Raw genomic sequence first — 18,400 nt, 5'->3', positions numbered from 1 at the left:
TCCACATGTGACAAAGGAACCCAAACACTGCAGAGAGAAGAGACGGAGCACAGCGGAGAGTTAGGCATCGTTTATTCCAAAATAGAAAGCTCTAAGGCAAAACAGACGAGAGAAAAGTGAAGAACGCTTCATAAAAAGCAAGACAGACGCAAGTAAAGAACCGAGAGCTCAGCGAGGGCCCACCAGGACTCACTACACCCCCCGGCTGCTTCAAATTTCAAGTCTCAACTTTACAAGAGGGATATAAACCAGATTACTCAAACTATTGACAAACGACTGTTGTACAGTACAATGTTACAGATATTCAAACAAGAGGCACCCCAACTTGTGCAGTAATATCAACATATTGATAAAGAGATTTCCGATGGTTCACTACATGCGTGTGTAGTGGCGGGGGGGCCGACAGGCTGCAGCGCTTCGGCCCCCGTCCTTCAGGCAGCCCATGAACAAGGAGTCCAACTTTGTTTCCAGCGCAGTAGCATGTACATAAATAAAAGTTTAATGCGTGCAAAAAGTCCACTGCTTGTTGTTGATGATGGGTTCCACGTCAGACCCTCGTGATTGTGTGATTAGCATAGTGTTCTGGATTGTGCATTTGAGAAAGTGACGCCTACGCTACGACTGTAAAATGATTAAAAAGACGCACTGTATGATATACACAATGAGGGTAAAACTGGAGCACCACAGTCAGATTACTGTGTGTTTTCACTCTTCAGATAACAGCTGCAGAACATAAAGATTATTAACGATGCTTTACAGAACCACACACGTGTTCTGCACTTTAGTGTCATTTGACCTATTTCACCAAGCAAGGGTCGGACTTTCTTTTTGTGCTTCTTGGCAAGAATTGTTTAGAAAAGAACACACGTAAGGCCTTGTTAGTCTTGTAAGTTTAAAACCAATTTAAATAGCAATTTTCATCAGCTTCAATTCCTTTTTTCTGTTTTTTAGAAAACTTCAAAGAACCCTGGAAAACAGGGTCGCTAGCTTTAATTATGAATCTGTACATAAATATTCCTTACAAAACAGGAGAACACAAAAAATGGAACAAAAAAACACTAATTACATATGTTTGTATATAAAAATAAGCATCTCTCGTTTTTTTTTCTCCCCCGAATCTCTCCACGCGGGCCCGTGTGAGAGCCACGGAGTCAGTCGTAAGAGTGCGCACATCTACTCAAAACACAAGCATGCAAAAAGTGAAGACAAACTCTTACAGATACAACTTTAAAGTGTTGGCATCCAAAATGAGAATTCAACTGGGGACGGGGAGCAGGGCGAGAAACTAATCAGAAATCAGTCAACATTTAATAACGGAGCATACAAACTTGCTTCGGGTGTTTTTTAACACTTCTTTTTTTCTTCCGTTTGTTTGATTTAATCTTTTTGAGCTTAAATATACAAAAAAGTGCACTCGCATACATCAACTAAATAATTAAAAAACGGTTTCTGAAATGAAACTCGTGATGTACACACACGCAGCATAAACCGCCGTTCAGCAGGGTGGAGGGTTGGAAGAGTGCAGGAGCGTCTCTGTGACGTCCTGTAGTTTTGTGCTCTGTGTAAACCTAATGTGTGTGTGTGTGTGTGTGTGTGTGTGTGTGTTTGGATTTAATTTGTAGACCTGTTTACGCTTGCTTGCGTGTATGTGTAGATCAGAGTGAGGGAGTGTGTCCTCTACTGCAATGAGTCGCTGTTGTCCAGGCCCAGCCCAGCCATGTCTGCGTCATCGTCCTCATCCACGCTGTCCCCCGACTCGTCTTCGCTGTGGCCCCCCAGCATCACCTGCTGCACCGCCAGCGTGGCGCCGTCTGACGTCAGGCTCTGCAGACCCTCTACGTTCATCGTCACCATTGTACCTGAGAATGAGAGGAAACAATCACCTATTAATATGCTTATTACCATTGCATGCTAAAGCTAACATTTAACCCTATTAACAGACCTCCCTCCTGTTTAAATTGATCTAAAGTACAAACCACCTGGAAAGTCTTTATCTCCACTAGTTTTAACATAAACTGCAGACACAAAGAATGTGTGAGTGTTGTAGAAGATGTGTGGGATGAAGACTATTAATTTAAAATGTAATTGTTCTATTTAACTTTAATACAAAGTGAACGTAGACAGCCTGCTGCGTACCGTCTGGCATGGTAACTTGCTGGTGAGTGCCCCCCCCAGCGATGGAGTCGGGCCAGAAGCGCTGCAGAGGCCGGTTCTGAGGCGTCTTCTTCTTGGCTTTCGGTGTCTCAGACGAGCTGGCGTCCAGCATGGGCTGCAGGATCCGCCTCCGTGCATTTATAAACCTGGACACACAGGAGAAATCAGGTTGGGTTTCTCTCTATCTGTAGACATAGCTCTGGGTGGGATGTGTGTGTGTGCTTTCAGAATTTCTTTCAGGTGCTGCAGACCTTTACACCTTTAGTCCTGACGGGCTGCGATGAACATCTTAAGAACTTTTTAATTTTGTTGTTCTTTTAAGTTATTAAAGTAAGTTAAGGAAGACTATGTCATTTGTGTATTGTTCTTATATTAGCTTATATTTTGGCCACCAAATATTATCAATTAGGGCTGCACAATCGCATTTGTGATGTGTGCATGTGCAATAGTCACATTGCAGGATGTGTGACTGTGAGGCAAATTAGCACCTCATGCTGCAACTTTATTGCTGCTTGGTGCAAAGGGGGTACTCACTATCTTCTCGTTTGCAATAATCTACAAAACAAAAGTCCGTCTGATATCACATCGGCGCAGCTCTTCATCAGAGCACGGAGTGAGCTGACGCTGACCTGCAGAGTCTGTGTCACCTGCCTGTAAACTGTAAACAAGCGTGCGGCGCTGCTGCCGTCACAGATCATGTCAGCGGGATGATCAAGGCAGGCTTTGTTATATGTGGTGGCTTTTCAGTGCGTGTATTGCCGTTATCAGCGGCAACCTCGTCCCGGTGCTCATTAATGCTGTGGCTACATCAACAGTTCATGGAGTGGAAGTGCCGCAGAGTTACCGACACCGGACTGATCGCTAATAAAACATTGCTAGAATCGGTTGATGACGTACCGTACAAGTAAGGCAACAGCAGCCCGCAAGTGTGTTTGCATTCATTTTATAAAGAAACGTGTCGCTCCACCTGAACTGTCTCGACTTTTTCATGCGGGTGTCAGAGTCGCTGAAACAAGTGATGAAAGTAGGATGGGTTTTGTTTTGTTAGAGGAAAATAGATCTTCCCTGATAATAAAAAGTAAGATTGTTAATTGTGTAAATGTCCATAAAACACACTGCAATCATCTGGTATAATGTACTGTAGTTTTTTATATCGCAATGTCACTTTTTCCCAATATCGTGCAGTCTTACGGTCAATTCCTGGAATAACACAAACGTCCCTGTCTGCATATTAACGGGGGATGGTGCAGTTTTTTGGTTTTACATTCGGGTGTCTTTGTGGGTCACCCAAACTCACCAGTTGTTGACCTGCAGAAGCGTCAGGTTTGTCTGAGTGGCGATCTGTTTCTTCTCATCCTCTGTTGGATACGGATGCTGCAGAAAAGAACCAGAAAGAAATGCTTCAGTGTTCTTTAAGTGGATCGAAGTCTTGGACATGCAGAGATGTGATGCGCACAGACTCACCCCGATGTGCTGGAAGAGCCACGAGCGCATGACGTTGGTGGCGTGTTTGGGTAGAACTCCACGTTTGTTCTTGGTTGAGTTGTCGTCGTGATTGAAGAGGTTCAGGTCCTGGTGGAACTGCAGCTGGAGCTGAGCAGGGAGACGCAGATTTAGCAACCGTTCTATTTTATTATGTCACAAACAACATGCCATAGTGTTCAGATTCAAACCCTATACTACACTATTTAAAGTTCAAGTTTAAAGTTTGAAATAACTGACCAAAAAAATGGCTGAAAAGTCCAACTTGTGTGAGTATCATGTCAGGGCATAAACAAATACGTAAATTCAGTATTCTTTGTATTTAATTTTTAAGGTGACTGAAAATATAAATACATCCCTTACTTTTAATCAAAACATTTTTATAACAATCTTTTAGACATGAGCGGTGCAGTCACACAGAGAGGTGTTCTACCTGATTGTTTTGGACACGTATTGTCCCCGGAGAGAGCGCCTGTGTTACCACCTGGCCCTGCGGAGTGACGACTGTAACAGGCTGGTACACCGTGCCACCTGGAATCAACACAAACACGCACACACGTTCAGTTAATATCATCTGCTGAGCTGTCGAGTGCAGGCTCTGATCAGAGTGTCCCACTGGTATATGACAGAATCTCAGCTGCAGTCACAGTTCAGTACCTGAGGGAGCCGTTGTATGCCATGGTGACATACCTGCGACCACCTGGGTGGGGTTTACGGTTGTCACGGTAACATTCCCTTGCTGCAGAGCCGATGCCGGCACCACGATCTGACCCTGAGGACTGATGGTCCCCGAGATGGAGCCGGGGGTCTGCAGAACACAGAACAGGCACATGTGGATGTTTTTAAAGCACATTGTCTCCACGCGTCTCCGTCTGCTCTCATTGTACAACATTTAGACATAAATCAGCATGATAAGAACTAACTATAATGACAGGAACCATGTTTGAGAAAAATGTATTTGATGTGTATTTTGATTTTATAGTTTGACTCATGTCCCATCTGTTAACATGGAGGAGGCGGGCTTTATGAGCTATACTGCAGCCAGTCAGCAGGGGGAGATAGAGAGGGTTTGGCTTCACATTAGGGAACTGTCATATTGTCCATGTTTTTATACAGTCTGTGTATTAAACACACTAAATATCCATCTAATAAGGCAGGTTTAAGTGGTGTTGGTGTGTCCTACCTGAGTCTTAGTGGGGGAGAAGGTGGGGGCCTGGCCTTGGACGGGGGAGTACGGGCTCCCCGGGTCGGCGCTCAGAAGAGTCTCGCTGTTCATCTTTGTCTTGAGGCAGGCGATGTAGCGGCTGCAGAAGTCCTTACACAGGTCGCTCACCTTCTCCAGCTCCAGCAGGTGGATCCGCAGCACCTGGATGGCTTTCACCATCTGGGTTAGATAATTGTTAAAACATAGATTAAAATACAAAAAAGGTGCATGACAGTCTGCAAAGGAGAGAGGGCATCCTCGGAGACAAATCTGAGCAAGTCTCACTTTGTACACTTCTTTCCTTTTCATTTCCTACTTCCTGTTGCTTGCATTTGCTTCTGAATCTACCTGGGTATTTAGCTTGTGTGTTTTTCACACCTTCCTGTGAAGACTATCTGTCAGCTCAGGGGAACTTTCAACTTGCCCCCTTTCAGAGAGGTCAGAGGTCAGGTTCAGCACAGCATGTTGCATTTCAAACAGTTAAAACCGATTCACCAGCGTGATGACACTGATTTTGGCATCTGATTATTCTGAGTAGTCGCTGTTTCAAATCAATGGGTAAGAAGCAACAACAGTGGACTGGACGGTATCTCACTGTGCTGCTGAGGTTAAAGGTCACTGACTGGTGAGTGTGTGAGCGGGGCTTTCCACACAGTTCTTGTGAAATACCTCACGTCCCTGTTTTGGTTTTGCCAAATACCTCAGGACTAAAAATGTTTCTCGGTTATGAACCCCTAAAAATAAAACTTTTAAACTGGAGCTGAGGGTCCTTAAAATTGTTTCATTTTAAATAACTGTTTTTATTATTTATTAATTTGATAATAAATAATCTGGAAACACAAATTATTTTCCCTACTCTCTTGTCTTTTTATTTTTATCCAGATCTGGATATTTTTCCGTACTGCTTAGGATCTCCGTTTTCTGGCCGTGATCTGCAGACGAGGCTTCTCACCAGGTTGTCGAGTTCGGGGTCCTCGCTGAAGAAGGGTTTGCCCTCCTTCTCCTGACATCGGACAAAGTTCTCGATGTCCACATCAAAGCTGGCTGAGGTGATGCAGTCGGAGCTCAGCGTGGACTGTTCGCACTTTTCAAACAGCAGGGCCAACAGAGGGAACAGAGGATGTCTGTGAACAGTGCGCCCACACACACAAACAAAGGAAAGAACATAAAGGACATATTATTATTTTCACACACACAAAAAGCATGGAGTCAGACACAAAGGTGTTAAATCTTCCTCCGTTTAAGGGATTTAAAAAAAAGTTGTGAAATGAAGACAAATTATCTACTGTATATGCACATAAGACCAAAGCCACACTGACAGATCACTTAATATGTCCAATAAATTAGCTCAGTGTGAGAAAGAGTGACTTGTTTTATGCCTTGATTAGATCGAGGAGTGTGCAGTAACAAAAAAACAGAGCAATCTGACAGTCACATGAACAAAGAGGAGGACTTCACAGAAGTGAGACTTTAAGACTTTTTAAGATCAAAGATTGTGTTATTCAGGTTCTCTCTTGTTGAACACACGGAATTCGCTCTACCGATATATGGAGGCTTTATCCGCGTCCATGGGTGTCTGCGGCTCTGTGGGTGCCGGACTCGGCGCCTCTGCCAACGTCCCCTCAATAAACTTCTGCTCCGTATCGCTGTCTATCTTCACCACTTGCATCTGCGAAGAACAAGACAACAAAGAAGTCAGAAAAAGAAGGCGTGACGGAAACAGAAAGAGAGACACAGAAGAGGTGAAGATGAAGGCGGAGAATGAGAGACGTAAAGACATCATGTGAAGACTGAAAGTTGCTGCAGGGTGAAGCTTAACAGAGCCTTGCTTCAATACTTTGGAAAGTTATGAGGACATGGTTGAAAACTGCTTTCAATACTATACATTTTTACACTATATTAGTAGGTGTACTGTGATCGTAAAGGCAGAAAGTGATAGTGTCATGAGTGTAAAGCCCTGTACAAGCCTAAGCCAATCACCAGAGTTCTTCTTGTGGTCGTACTTCAGAATCAGAATATCAGATATCAGAATAAAAACCAGATTTGTTTTGTTGCAAAGTAGGTTTGACATTAAAGTAATTTGTTGTGATGTTTTGGCCTATCACAATAAAAGAAGTAGAATAAAATCCAAACCAAATGTAAGTAGCAGTACTGCTACTGTCAATAATCTTAAATAAAAAGAATACAAAATAGTATAAATGATTATATAAATAATGCAACATATCTATTTTTAAAGTGTTATGAAAGCGCTGTAGGGTTTGTCCAGGGAATGTGCAAAAGTTTACAGAACAATTATGAGTGTTAATGCCTCTCCAGTGGACCGTGTCTGCCTTCTTTCATGCCCTCCAGTCTCTAGACATTACTTTGTTTGCACATTATAGCTGGACTGCAACCAGACAGTGTCTTCTTACCATCGCCGATCTAAACACTACCCTATCTTGTGTTACCACCAAATTGCAAATGAGACGAACCTGTCACCTGATGCAAATAGACGGAGACATTAAAACATGCCCTAGACTCTGCAAAACTCCAACAGAGGAACATTACATTCATCGATTAAAGAGCCAAGTTTCTCCTCCCTTTTCTTTCACACATTTTTTCACACCGTGTCTGCCTTACAGCAATGCAGAGCATAAATCCCATCCCCGACCATGTGACTGAGTCCAACAATGACTTAGATTGAGCGCAAACAAGCTAAAAATAATCATTGCTTGGGGTGGAAAATTTCTCATTAGTCATAGATCGTTCTTAGCTCTCGACACCCCAAAATTTGGCACTAGAATAAAGATGTTTGGTAAGCAATTTACATAAGCGCAGACACAGAAATAGCAGGCAGAAAGCAGGCTTCATACTGCATCAGTGTCTCTCTCATACAGTGATTTATTTGTGGTGGTCTGCCACAGACAGACAAGCACACTGCCAACAGATCACTAGAACTGATGTAATAGCGTTAACATTGTCTGTGTTCTAGTGTTACATGTAGAAAGTGTTTCCCTTTGTCTGGCTATCCAGGCAGACTTATCACCACTAAAAATAGCTGGCTGCAGAATACTTAAAGTGATAGCCTGAAACATTTAGGTGTTATTGTTATAAATGCTCTGTTTTAACACTAATGTGGTTAATTATCTTAAGCAAATGGGCAAAAAAAGTGCATGTTGAGCAGGTTGTGTGGGCCCGGAGGTCCCTCTCACCCACCTGCTGCTCTCCCTTTGGGTACTTGTCTATGGAGACCGACTGGGCTGCCATCACGTTCACTGCAGATGCTGCAAACACTGGGGCATTATAGGGAGCGGGAGGGACAGGTGGCCAACCTACACAATACACACAGCTTGAGTTAGACTACCTGGAAGAGATGCCTGAAGATTTTCTAGGCACAAAAGCTTTAAATAATGTAACCACGTGATGTCAGAATGAAACATTATCAGTAGCTGTGTAACTGGGCTGGTGTGATCAACACTAGGGCTACCAGGGCAGTCACTTGATATGTAATAACTGCTGAAATAAAAACCCTCAACTTTTTCTAAATGTGTTTATATTGCATTCTTATATTGCAACAATTTTTGTAGTTGTTATTTTTAGCTATCACAAAGCTAAAATCTACTTTACCCTTGAGAGATGTACATGAAGGAAATTAAAATTGCCCTCTAAAATACCGTATTCCAGAGAGCCCACTTAAAGGAGCAAACTTTCATTATTATTTAACAATTTAGTCTGATTCATTATCATTTTAAAGCAAGTTTTACATACTAAAGAACATCCTGCTCTGTAAATCTGACTTCCTTGAAATAAGCTGATATTTATATTCTTTTCATGTTACAGTCAGACTTATTGTGGAGCTTATTTGTTTCATAGGTGTCCTAAAGATCTCTGCTATACTTTGAAATACATATCTGTGATAATCTTATTAGTTATTGTATCCTAGGATCCAAGGAAATCTAATTGTAACTTCTATCTGCAGATTTTGTAGTTGTCTTTGAACTATTATAAAATTGACTAGAAATAAAAATGTTTGTCTTTATGTTTCTTATTACCATTTTTTTTACATTACAGAACCCTTTTTTGTATATTTTATATCTACTATTGAATTTAAATGCAAAAAAGTATATGCTGTTAGTATGACTGCCATGGTCTTTTTAGAAGTGCTAGAATCCCAGTGGTTTAGTTATTAAGGTGAGATGAACAAGCTTGTTTTCTTACTTTTCATACAAGAAATAATTAACATTAAAGCTGCTTAGTGTAGCATTTCATGGAGTACACATGTAGAACTAAAACTTCCCCAAAAATAGGACAAAACAAGAATGTTTCACTTGGAGAAATCAGAACTGATGAATATATTAAAGTTCTGAAGTGATATCTGGGAAAAACAAGGGAATCTGTAAGCACCCTTAGAAGAGTAAGGTTATAAAGAATCGATAACTCTTGTCAAACCCAAAGAACATTTATCGTGCACCACTCTGGAAAACGACCCTGTTGTTTGTAGTATTAATGAGTGAGTTTATGTAAACGTTATCCTGAAACTACTGTTAACACACCCACCATGATGAACTTAGCATTTAGCCCCATATTAGCCGTTTGTGGCGGCAGAGGTAAAACTTTATGAAAGCCTTTAGCCTAATATTAGCTAACTGCCCTCTAACGGGGTTCAGCCTGGCGTTATCATCAGACAAAGCAGCCCGGCTTGTTTATCCACAACATTTAGCTAGCTTGTAACGTTTATGCTACATTCTCGTTAGCTCGCCAATTTCAGGTTAACTGTAAAAGAGCAACCGTCCGTTCAAGCTACAGCTAACGTTAGCAATGTGGCTAACCGTTAACTTAAAAGTGTTTCTCATGCTGGTACGGTGCAGCCAAAATGCAAAGCGCCATATTTAGCAAGGGGGAATCACTGCCAAAAAAACAAGCTAACCTAGCTAGCCAGGTACAAAAAAAGACCCCGCTGCGGATTGATACGAAGCGAGCCGTATGTCCAAACAACGAGACGGTTTCGGCCGCTTTAGCGTCTTTGAATTAACATTTAAAATGAATATGCATTTCTTTTTGGCTGTGTACGGTAATACGACTCAAATCATATAAAGAAGCATCGGCTGCACACCATGCTAGCCCGGCTGCTCGTGAAATCCTTCCCACATCAGTCAATCAATCAAGCGGGGACAGCTGTCCTCTGCTTCCCCTCCCCTCCGCGCTAACGTTACAACTGTCGGGCCTCGTTTCTAGCGCTCGCCCTTTGCTTTTCCTCAATCCTCCTCTGCCCCCAAAACGCCGACATATTTTTTACCCCCCCTCCCCTGTATACAGATTTTTTTAATTCTTCCCGGAGCTCTGCCGCTTCTGCTTCCCCTCCAAAAACACCCTCCGCTGCCCTGACTAGGTCCGCGCTCCTCGCCCCGGGGCATTATTGCGTGCGGCCCAGATTGTTTGATTGATAGGGAACGGAAAAAGAGGGATTTTGAGTGACAGCTTACCTGAGTGCCAATCTTCGTCACACTGACAAGCGGCTGCAGCAATCGGGACCCGCAGTTGTCGCGTTGCGTCATCGCGTAAGGGCACGCAGGGGCGCTCGGCTCATGAATATTTATGATGTGGGCGGAGACATGACGTCCTGCTGCCTAAAGAGTCCCTCTGCACCCTGCTGGGGTTTGGAATAACCAGGTTATGTGTTTCAAGCGTAAATCATTATATTTCAAGAAATGGGTTGATAATTGAAATCTATTTATTCGTCACTTGTTTAAAAGGGAGGGTAATTTGTTCACTTAGAATGTACTGTATGACAATATATCAATCCTCTACTTCCTAGAGAACTAGCTATGGTGGTTGAGGTATTAAAATACTGCAGTCATCTGCAATGAGATGTGATACATTAAAATACTTTGCAAGAACTATGCATAGGAAGTTCAGATCCATTTTCAGTGTAAAAACGTATTATAAATGTATATAAACAAATATATAAGGGAAATAATAAGGTCACTTTAGTAAACCTGCTTCTATATTTATTTGGAATAATTTATATGCTGGTATTAACTGTTATTGCCAAGGGAGTATTTTGTGTCAAATGAGGTGCTGTCATTTATTTTATGAATGCCTATGTAGAAGAAAATAGATTTTTTTTGGAAAAATTAGACATTAAAATTACATTTAATTAGAGATTTAAATAGTTATTTATGAATCTGTTAATTTTCTAAAAACACTGCATTCACAAATACAAACATAACGAAAAGGTAAACTACAGACCCGATCAAAAATCAGACACTATTTTGAAACCTTACATGGACTGATATAAGGTACAGGGAAGACAACTGAAATATGAAAATCATGAAAAATGTTGTGTTAATATCTTTTGCTTTAGGCCGACATGATACACACATATGTTTAGTTTTAGTGAGTCTTGTCCTGCGTCTTTGTTGGCATTGACATACCTTATTTGAAAATAAAAGGTTTGAATTTGATATAACAAAGACAAAAAAACCCTGCTGGGGTTTTTTGCTTCCTTTTCACTGCCCTTATTTACACAACATATTTTATTCATATCTCCATCTTTACATGCCTTTACGCATATTCTCTCATCATACATGCACACACATCAGAACAGATGCTGATTGTTTACCCCTAAAAAGAATGCATATAGCTTGGATAATTAGTGCGCTTTGTGCAGGCAGGCAGGCAGGAAAAGGGAGTGAAAATTGTCGTCATTAAAATAGAAACAGATAAACCGTTTGCACACTCAGCTCTATTCAAATGACCCCCCTAAGGCAGGAAAGCAGCATAAAAGAAGCTTTTGATCTTTGCCTATCCCTTTATACGTGTTTTCCTTTATATAAGACAAAACAGAATCACACCAGGCGAACACAGACTTAGTTTCTTATCTGTGTATTTTAATAATATAACAGCAGAATTACATGCAGATCTGACAGGTAGGGGGGTGATCATAAAGGGGGACAACACCATCACCATCATCTTTAATCATAATAACGGTCTGCAGCTCCTCTACTGTCTGCCGGCGGACGGCTGAGGGAGACGAAACTTTGCCATCTCCACATCCAGGTCTGCAAATGTGTAGGGGGTGTAGTTGTGGTGCTGTAAGTTTTTGTAAGTGCTGTTGTCAAAAGGCTCCTCGGGCTCTGGAGGCGCCGCTGCTGCAGCCTCTGCAGAAGGAGGGGGAGAAACAAAAGAAAGCATGAGAGAAAGCCGAGTCTGATACAAAGGTGAGTAATCAAATCTTCTGCCGTTTACGGAAATAACACAACGTTAGCAAAATGCAACCCCGGGTCTAATCCTGTGTTCCTGTCACTGTGACTGATTTTAAAAACACTGTTTTTAAGTCTCGTTCTAGTGATTTCTGATAAATGAGACTAAAATGTGGCCTGCGCTTTAAATATTTTAAAAGATTTTCAAATGGACAGCACATTAACATTTTCACACGTGCTGACAAAGGTAGTTTACGGTGGGACATTTCCTAAAGTGGCAGACCGTGTTACCCCCAACAGAGTGTGGAGACACACTGGTGTGAAAAGCCTCACGGTTAGGGGAGAGCATGTGAAGCTAAACATGCTTGCAGACAGTAAAGGCAGGCCATACTCCAGGAATAATGATGCATGATATGGATTTAAAAAGGGCAACAAGTCAGAATCAAAATGTGCTGGAAAAATACTTAGAGGCTTTCAATTGTTCAGAGGTGCAACCGTTCTTTAATCTAAATCTGTCTGGAAAACCTGTAACCATGCTGTGACAGTAAGGTTATTAACAACGTATAGGCAAAATCACAGAGAAACACATTTAAAGACACATGGACATTTTACCATTAATCAATATTGTGCTTATCCCAAAGGTTTCAGGTGAAGAACATTAAAAACGTTAAATAAAGGGGAAAGAAATGAACAAGTGGTGAAATTAACAACCGAGGAGATGAGGGGGTTGTTTCAGGAAGCAGGGTCACCCAGTTGGTCAGAGAAGTGTCGGGCAAAAAACCGTCACAAAGCAAAGCAAATACAGGAATGCCTGAGTCTTATTCAGGGGTCTAAACGACTAAAAAGGTACAACAGTTTTGGAATTACTCCAAGAGATTTCTTCAGTACGCAAAGATTAAACAGGTTATAATTACAGCAACATTCTGACAACTTCACAGAAAAGATCTCTACAGAGGTAGATTTTTTAGTTAAAGATGAAACCCCTTTTTTTAACCAGATGCAGCTGCTACACTGCTCTCTTCAAACCCACCAGACTCCATTGAAAAAAACAGCAATTTTACCTCAACCGCTGCCTTCATCGCATAGTTTGTGTGAGTTATTGCTTGATATTATCCTTTTAAATTTAGCTTAGACTATACATTTGATAGAATATTGAATCAACTTCTCACACTGTGGATTATGTTTAAATACTTGATTCTGAGTGGTCCTTTTTATGTCGCTTGTTTAACAGGTAGAACGCAAATTCAAAATTCCTTTACTGTCTGATTGGCAGCTGCAGTGTTGCTTTTTGCTCTGATTAAAATGATCTCACATTCTTCGTTGCATCACACACCCTGTTTTTATGGGAATGCTCATACAGTCTGAAGAAGAAACTTGGGTCAGCAAAGACAGGTGATAACCACCTTTTTAAACCCGTTATCTCTGACTGGGGCTTTACCGTTACAGCCTGTTTCATGACTGCCAGCTGGAGCAATCTACTGAAACAACTCTAAAAGTTTTAGTGCCTTAAATATGTCAAAATAGGGTTTAAAAATACAGCTGAGTGTTTTAATATGATAGTGTCGCTTCAACGATTCAATAAAACATCTCCACAAATGAGTAATCCTGCTTCATGAAACACTTCCACTGACTCCAACCACTCCCAGCTTCTGCTCGTCCAGCTGCTGTCAGGGACACGTCTTCACTGTAACCACAGTACGACCATGTGCACTCTAACATTACTGCTAGCAATAGCATTACCTGGCACAAAGAAAGCATTACCTGTAACATTAACATTAACCTGCAACCCATATTTCAAACAAACAGAGATATTATAAACAAAAAGAATGAGCAAAAGTGAGCAATATATTATCAAAACTGAAGAGAAAATAATGAAGCAAATATACTGGGAGTGAGGATGGATTTGCCAACTGCGATGAGGCCAAGGGACGGGATCAAACAAAGGAAATATAGCAGGTAGATTCAAGAGGAGCAGAACCATGAGCAGGATTAGTGTCTGAGGGTGCAACAAGCAATAACACCGTGTTCCTAGACTGATAGAAAGAACGTAGCTGTGGATGTGGATAGGTCAAAGATAGACAAGTCTAGAGTTCTGTATGGAGGATGCAAGCAGGAAAAAGCAAATGCAGCAAATACAAAAGAAAAACGAATGCACCGAAACGCCCTGCAAGCAAGCTTTAAATACACGTGCACCACATCCACCGCATGCACAACAACTACAACTGAAGTCCAAGGCGATGAGAGGTTAGATGTGACGTAATGGATAAAAACAAAAACAAGCTGTGGAAGCAACAAAAACTGCTTAAGGTGTGAGAGTGATGTTGCCTGGTTAAGACCTTAACATTACACATAATGTGTTATGAGTGATAGAGAGAGAAGTATGGTCATCTGTGTGAGCTAAAAGATCCACAAAGAAGAAAGGGATAGGAAGAGGTATTTGGGACAAGGTGGTGTAGTGTGTACCCTCAGATGCTTCCACTACGGCCTCCGCCTGCAGCTCCTCTCCTGCAGCTTCAGCTACGACTGGAGCAGCATCAACCAGCTCCTCTGTGCTCTCCAACGGGGCAGAAACTTCAGCAGCAGCTTCAATGGGTGCGGCTTCAGCTTCTACAGGCTCTGCAACAGCTTCTTCTGGGGCGGCTTCAGCTGCTACGAGCTCTGCAACAGCTTCTACGGGCTCTGCAACAGGGGCAGCTTCAGCCACTTCTACAGGCTCAGCAGCAGCTTCTACAGAGGCAGCTTCAGTTAAGATAGGAGCAGGATCCACCAGCTCTTCAGCACTCTCCACCGGGGCAGAAACTTCAGCTGTAGCCTCGACAGGAACTTCAGGAGAGGCAGGCTCTTCAGATGCTTCAACAGGGGCAGCTTCGGCTTCAACAGGCTCAGCTGCAGCTTCTGTGGGGGCTTCAGCAGACGCAGCCTCTGTGGTCTCTACTGGAGCTTCAGCCTGGGCTTCTACTGGAGTTGCAGCCTCGGTTTCAGCTTCAGCAACAGCAGGAGGTGCAACGTCTTCTGTTACTTCTGGTTCCACTGCAGCTCCAGCTACAGCGTCTGGGCTGGTCACGGCGCCCTCTAGTGTGTCTTCTGTGGCTGTGCAGATCTCAGGAGCAGAGTCGACTAACTCCTCGGAGCTGATGCTGGGTGCCTCCACAATAGGTTGGGCTTCTTCTGCAGCTGCTGGAGCAGCTTCTTGTACAGCCTCAGCAGCAGAGGCGAGAACAACTTCAGCTTCTTCCTTCACTGCTGATGCGACTTCCTGGACTTCTGCTTCTACTTTCACAGGGGATTCTGACACCTCTGGGGACGGGGTCTTTGCCTCTGACTTCTCGTCATCGGAGTCTGAGTCTGAATCTGAATCAGAGTCCGAGTCACTGGACGATGAGGACGATGATGCATCAGCTGCAGCATCGCTGGGCTCAGAGGAGGCAGCTGTGGCTGGGACTTCATCATGTGTGGCAGAGGCAGCAACTGGAGCGTCTTCTGGTGCTGAGGTTTGAGTGCTTGCATCAACCAGAGGCTCAGCTGCATCAACTAAAGATGGAGCTGTGTCAACGATAACCTGAGCCACATCCGAATCAGGAGCTGGAGCCTCCGCTGCAAGAACAGGCTCTGCTGCTAGCACAGGCTCTGCTGCAGCTGGTTCACTTGCAGCCTCAGCCTCTGCTGCAGCTGGTTCACTTGCAGCCTCAGCCTCTGCTGCAGCTGGTTCACTTGCAGCCTCAGGGGCTGCTGCAGCTGGTTCACTCGCAGCCTCATGCGCTGCTGCAGCTGGTTCACTTGCAGCCTCAGGCTCTGCTGCAGCTGGTTCACTTGTAGCAGCGGCAGGCGCTGTAGCAGCTGCAGCAACGACAGTTTCTGCAGAGGCAGCAGGGCTGGCCACTGGTTCAGCTGCAGCTACAGACTGTGTAAGGAAAGCTCCAGGTTCTGAAAGTCTAACTGGGAAGGCAACTGCGGTCTTGTAGGCTAGCAAGGATGCTCTCTCATCTGGAGCCTCTGCTGCTGAGGAAGATGGTAAATGGGACAATAGTGGTTAAATAAGATAGTAATGTTGCATGACTCTCAAAGAGAAAATTCTGTTGAACCCATTTATGCTGTCCTGAAATTTCCTGTAAGGTTATACTTTTCAAAAACTGCTTAAGAGCCAGAAAAAAAGAAAAACTTTAACACAATTATTAATTTATCAACTTACACAAACTTATCATAAACCTTTAAACGGTCATAGTATTCTAATGAAGGAGGGTAGTTATACACACATCACTTTGGTACAGCGCACTTAAACAAGAACATGATGTAAAAGGCAAGCCCGCGCACAACCTCCATGCCACAAAAATATTTAACTTAACACAATGTCTCAACTGAAACATTGTGATAGTGTGTGATATACGTGTGCAGACTTGCCTTTCTCCTTGTTAATATTTTATTCAGATCAATCAGCAAAACTTAAACTTAATTTTAACAGTGAATTATTCTTGATGGAAGGAAGGCTGGAAGAAAAAAGAACATTTTAGAGCTTTTGGCACATTTCTTGCACTGTAAGGAAAGCGTTGCATGTTAAGCTTTAAAATCAGCACTTTAGATCATGAACCACCTATAGGATGTATCATTATGGAGACAAAAATGGGTTAAACATCATTATACACAATAGTAACTAGTCTGTAAAACTTTTAGCCCTAAAAATCAAACTTTAGGAAGTAAACAGAACCGAATCATCCTTACTCTTGGTTGCAGCCTTTGTCTTTTTTGCTGCTGGCTTTGTGGGTTCTCCAGCCTCAGTGCAGAACGACGCAGCTGAGCGACTCCTCAGGACGCCCAAGGTCTCCAACTGGAGACACTGCAGGAGAACACAGACACTTCTGAATATGAGGACCAAACATAGAGCCACACAAGTACAGAAATGCAACAGAAGAAAAAAACAGCACTACATACACTAAGTCCATGCAAGAGCTCTGGAGGCAAAACATATTCCTGACTGCCTTTGCTGGGTAAATGGTAAGATTTTAAAGAGAATGTAGATATGTGAAGTAAAATAGCACCTTGCAAGCCATTTCACACGACCATATTCACTACGAATATGGACACTATAAATAAGATGTGTTGCATTTTAAAACACATTGATAGCTGTTTCCTATTCCCTAAAATTCTCTAAAATAGTGTGTTGCCTTACTTTTAGTAGGAGAAAATGCAAATAAACACCTTTTTCACAAATCTAATTCACTCTACCCGAACAGTAACAAAAGGTTACAGCTTATAGCATAATACGTAGTCTACGTGTGAGCTAAACACCAATATGTAATACGTAAATTTACCAAAAAAGCAGTATTAACCATATACTTTCATCCGCCACGTTTCAGCGTAAGAAGACATTAACTATCACAAACTTTTATTCGAGTTGAAGCCTAGATAACTATTGCGACATTGTGACATTTGAATTTCTCTCATTTTGTACTGTATTTTTGGAGCTATCTGGCACTATAATTTCCTTCGCGATTAATAAAGTTCTATCTTATTTTATGTTCCGACCTAAGGGGGCGTTCACGAGAACTTTCCCAATCAGAACTGAGTTTTCCAATTATTCCAACACTACCTGAAGACATGGTTAAATTAATTATTTGAAAATGGTTCAATGACGGTTATGGTTGGATGTCGCAGCTCAGAGATACGTCAGGTGTAGATAAGGTTAAAGAACTACTGAATTTGTCCTTTTCGGTGGTGCGTTCAGGGTCAGTAATGTTACGCTGTGAGCTAACGTTAAACGATTTTACGTTCTTTGTCTTTCCATCTCTATGAAGGTCTGGTATCCAAAAATAAAACATAAAACACGTTTGATAGGCAATTCAGTTAATATTACCTTGAGGGAACCCAGTCGCCCTAATCGCAGCAAGGAGGTCGCCATTTCGTGTTCCCGGTGTTATGCTCCGGCCGGAAACTAAGGCAAACATAAAAGTTCCACAACATAAATAGATTTAAAAAAACCGACGAAAAGTCAGCCCTAAAGTTTCTTACTTAAATAAACATTAATTTTTTTGTTGTTGAATGGATTAATGTGTCGTGTCCTAAAATCTACTGAAAATTGATTTTGAAATTGGTGATTCCAATTTGACATTGCTTTGGTATTTTACTTTTTAATATAATTTATTTGTTTTTATTAACACTTGTGGCTCTCATGTGTTCAGTTTTTAGTTTTAATAATGCTGTTTTAAATATGCCCGTTTTTACTTTTCTATAGACTACAATAAAGTGACATGAAATGCACATAGTCCAGTTATAATCACGTTTAGAAACAGTAAACAGTGCTGTCTACAGATATTATTGAAAAAGCAAGTGGTGAAACGTCTTTTTACAGCTTAAAGTTGCATTATGACATCTCAAAAATCAAAAC

The 18,400-nt window shown here is 42.1% G+C and overlaps 2 protein-coding genes across 4 annotated transcripts; both read right to left on the bottom strand.

The window, feature by feature from the left end:
• Positions 1-55: 55 nt before the first annotated feature.
• pknox1.1 (pbx/knotted 1 homeobox 1.1) lies at positions 56-9,820 on the bottom strand. Of its 3 annotated transcripts, XM_069663232.1 has the most exons (11): positions 9,747-9,820; positions 8,036-8,151; positions 6,382-6,509; positions 5,793-5,964; positions 4,820-5,020; positions 4,294-4,444; positions 4,070-4,167; positions 3,619-3,747; positions 3,452-3,528; positions 2,137-2,300; positions 56-1,859 (listed from the first exon to the last, which is right to left on the bottom strand). In XM_069663232.1, the coding sequence occupies exons 2-11, from the start codon at positions 8,084-8,086 to the stop codon at positions 1,678-1,680; spliced, it is 1,353 nt and encodes a 450-aa protein (XP_069519333.1). In that variant the 5' UTR covers positions 8,087-8,151; positions 9,747-9,820; the 3' UTR covers positions 56-1,677. The 3 variants fall into 3 exon arrangements, with proteins under 3 accessions (XP_069519333.1, XP_069519334.1, XP_069519332.1); XM_069663233.1 differs by lacking the exon at positions 9,747-9,820 and having other exon boundaries at positions 4,327-4,444; positions 8,036-8,275; XM_069663231.1 differs by lacking the exon at positions 9,747-9,820 and having other exon boundaries at positions 8,036-8,273.
• A 1,879-nt stretch (positions 9,821-11,699) lies between these two features.
• On the bottom strand, positions 11,700-17,914 carry ndufv3 (NADH:ubiquinone oxidoreductase subunit V3). Its single transcript, XM_069662652.1, has 4 exons — positions 17,870-17,914; positions 16,738-16,852; positions 14,485-16,020; positions 11,700-11,979 (listed from the first exon to the last, which is right to left on the bottom strand). The coding sequence occupies exons 1-4, from the start codon at positions 17,912-17,914 to the stop codon at positions 11,822-11,824; spliced, it is 1,854 nt and encodes a 617-aa protein (XP_069518753.1). The 3' UTR covers positions 11,700-11,821.
• Between the last annotated feature and the right edge of the window lie 486 nt (positions 17,915-18,400).

This window comes from Semicossyphus pulcher, unplaced genomic scaffold, assembly GCF_022749685.1.
Source record: "Semicossyphus pulcher isolate SPU_LCO1_2020_fin unplaced genomic scaffold, fSemPul1.0.p SCAF_15, whole genome shotgun sequence".
In the NCBI taxonomy this organism is placed as follows: domain Eukaryota; kingdom Metazoa; phylum Chordata; class Actinopteri; order Labriformes; family Labridae; genus Semicossyphus; species Semicossyphus pulcher.
This window is presented reverse-complemented; position numbering and strand designations above follow the sequence as displayed.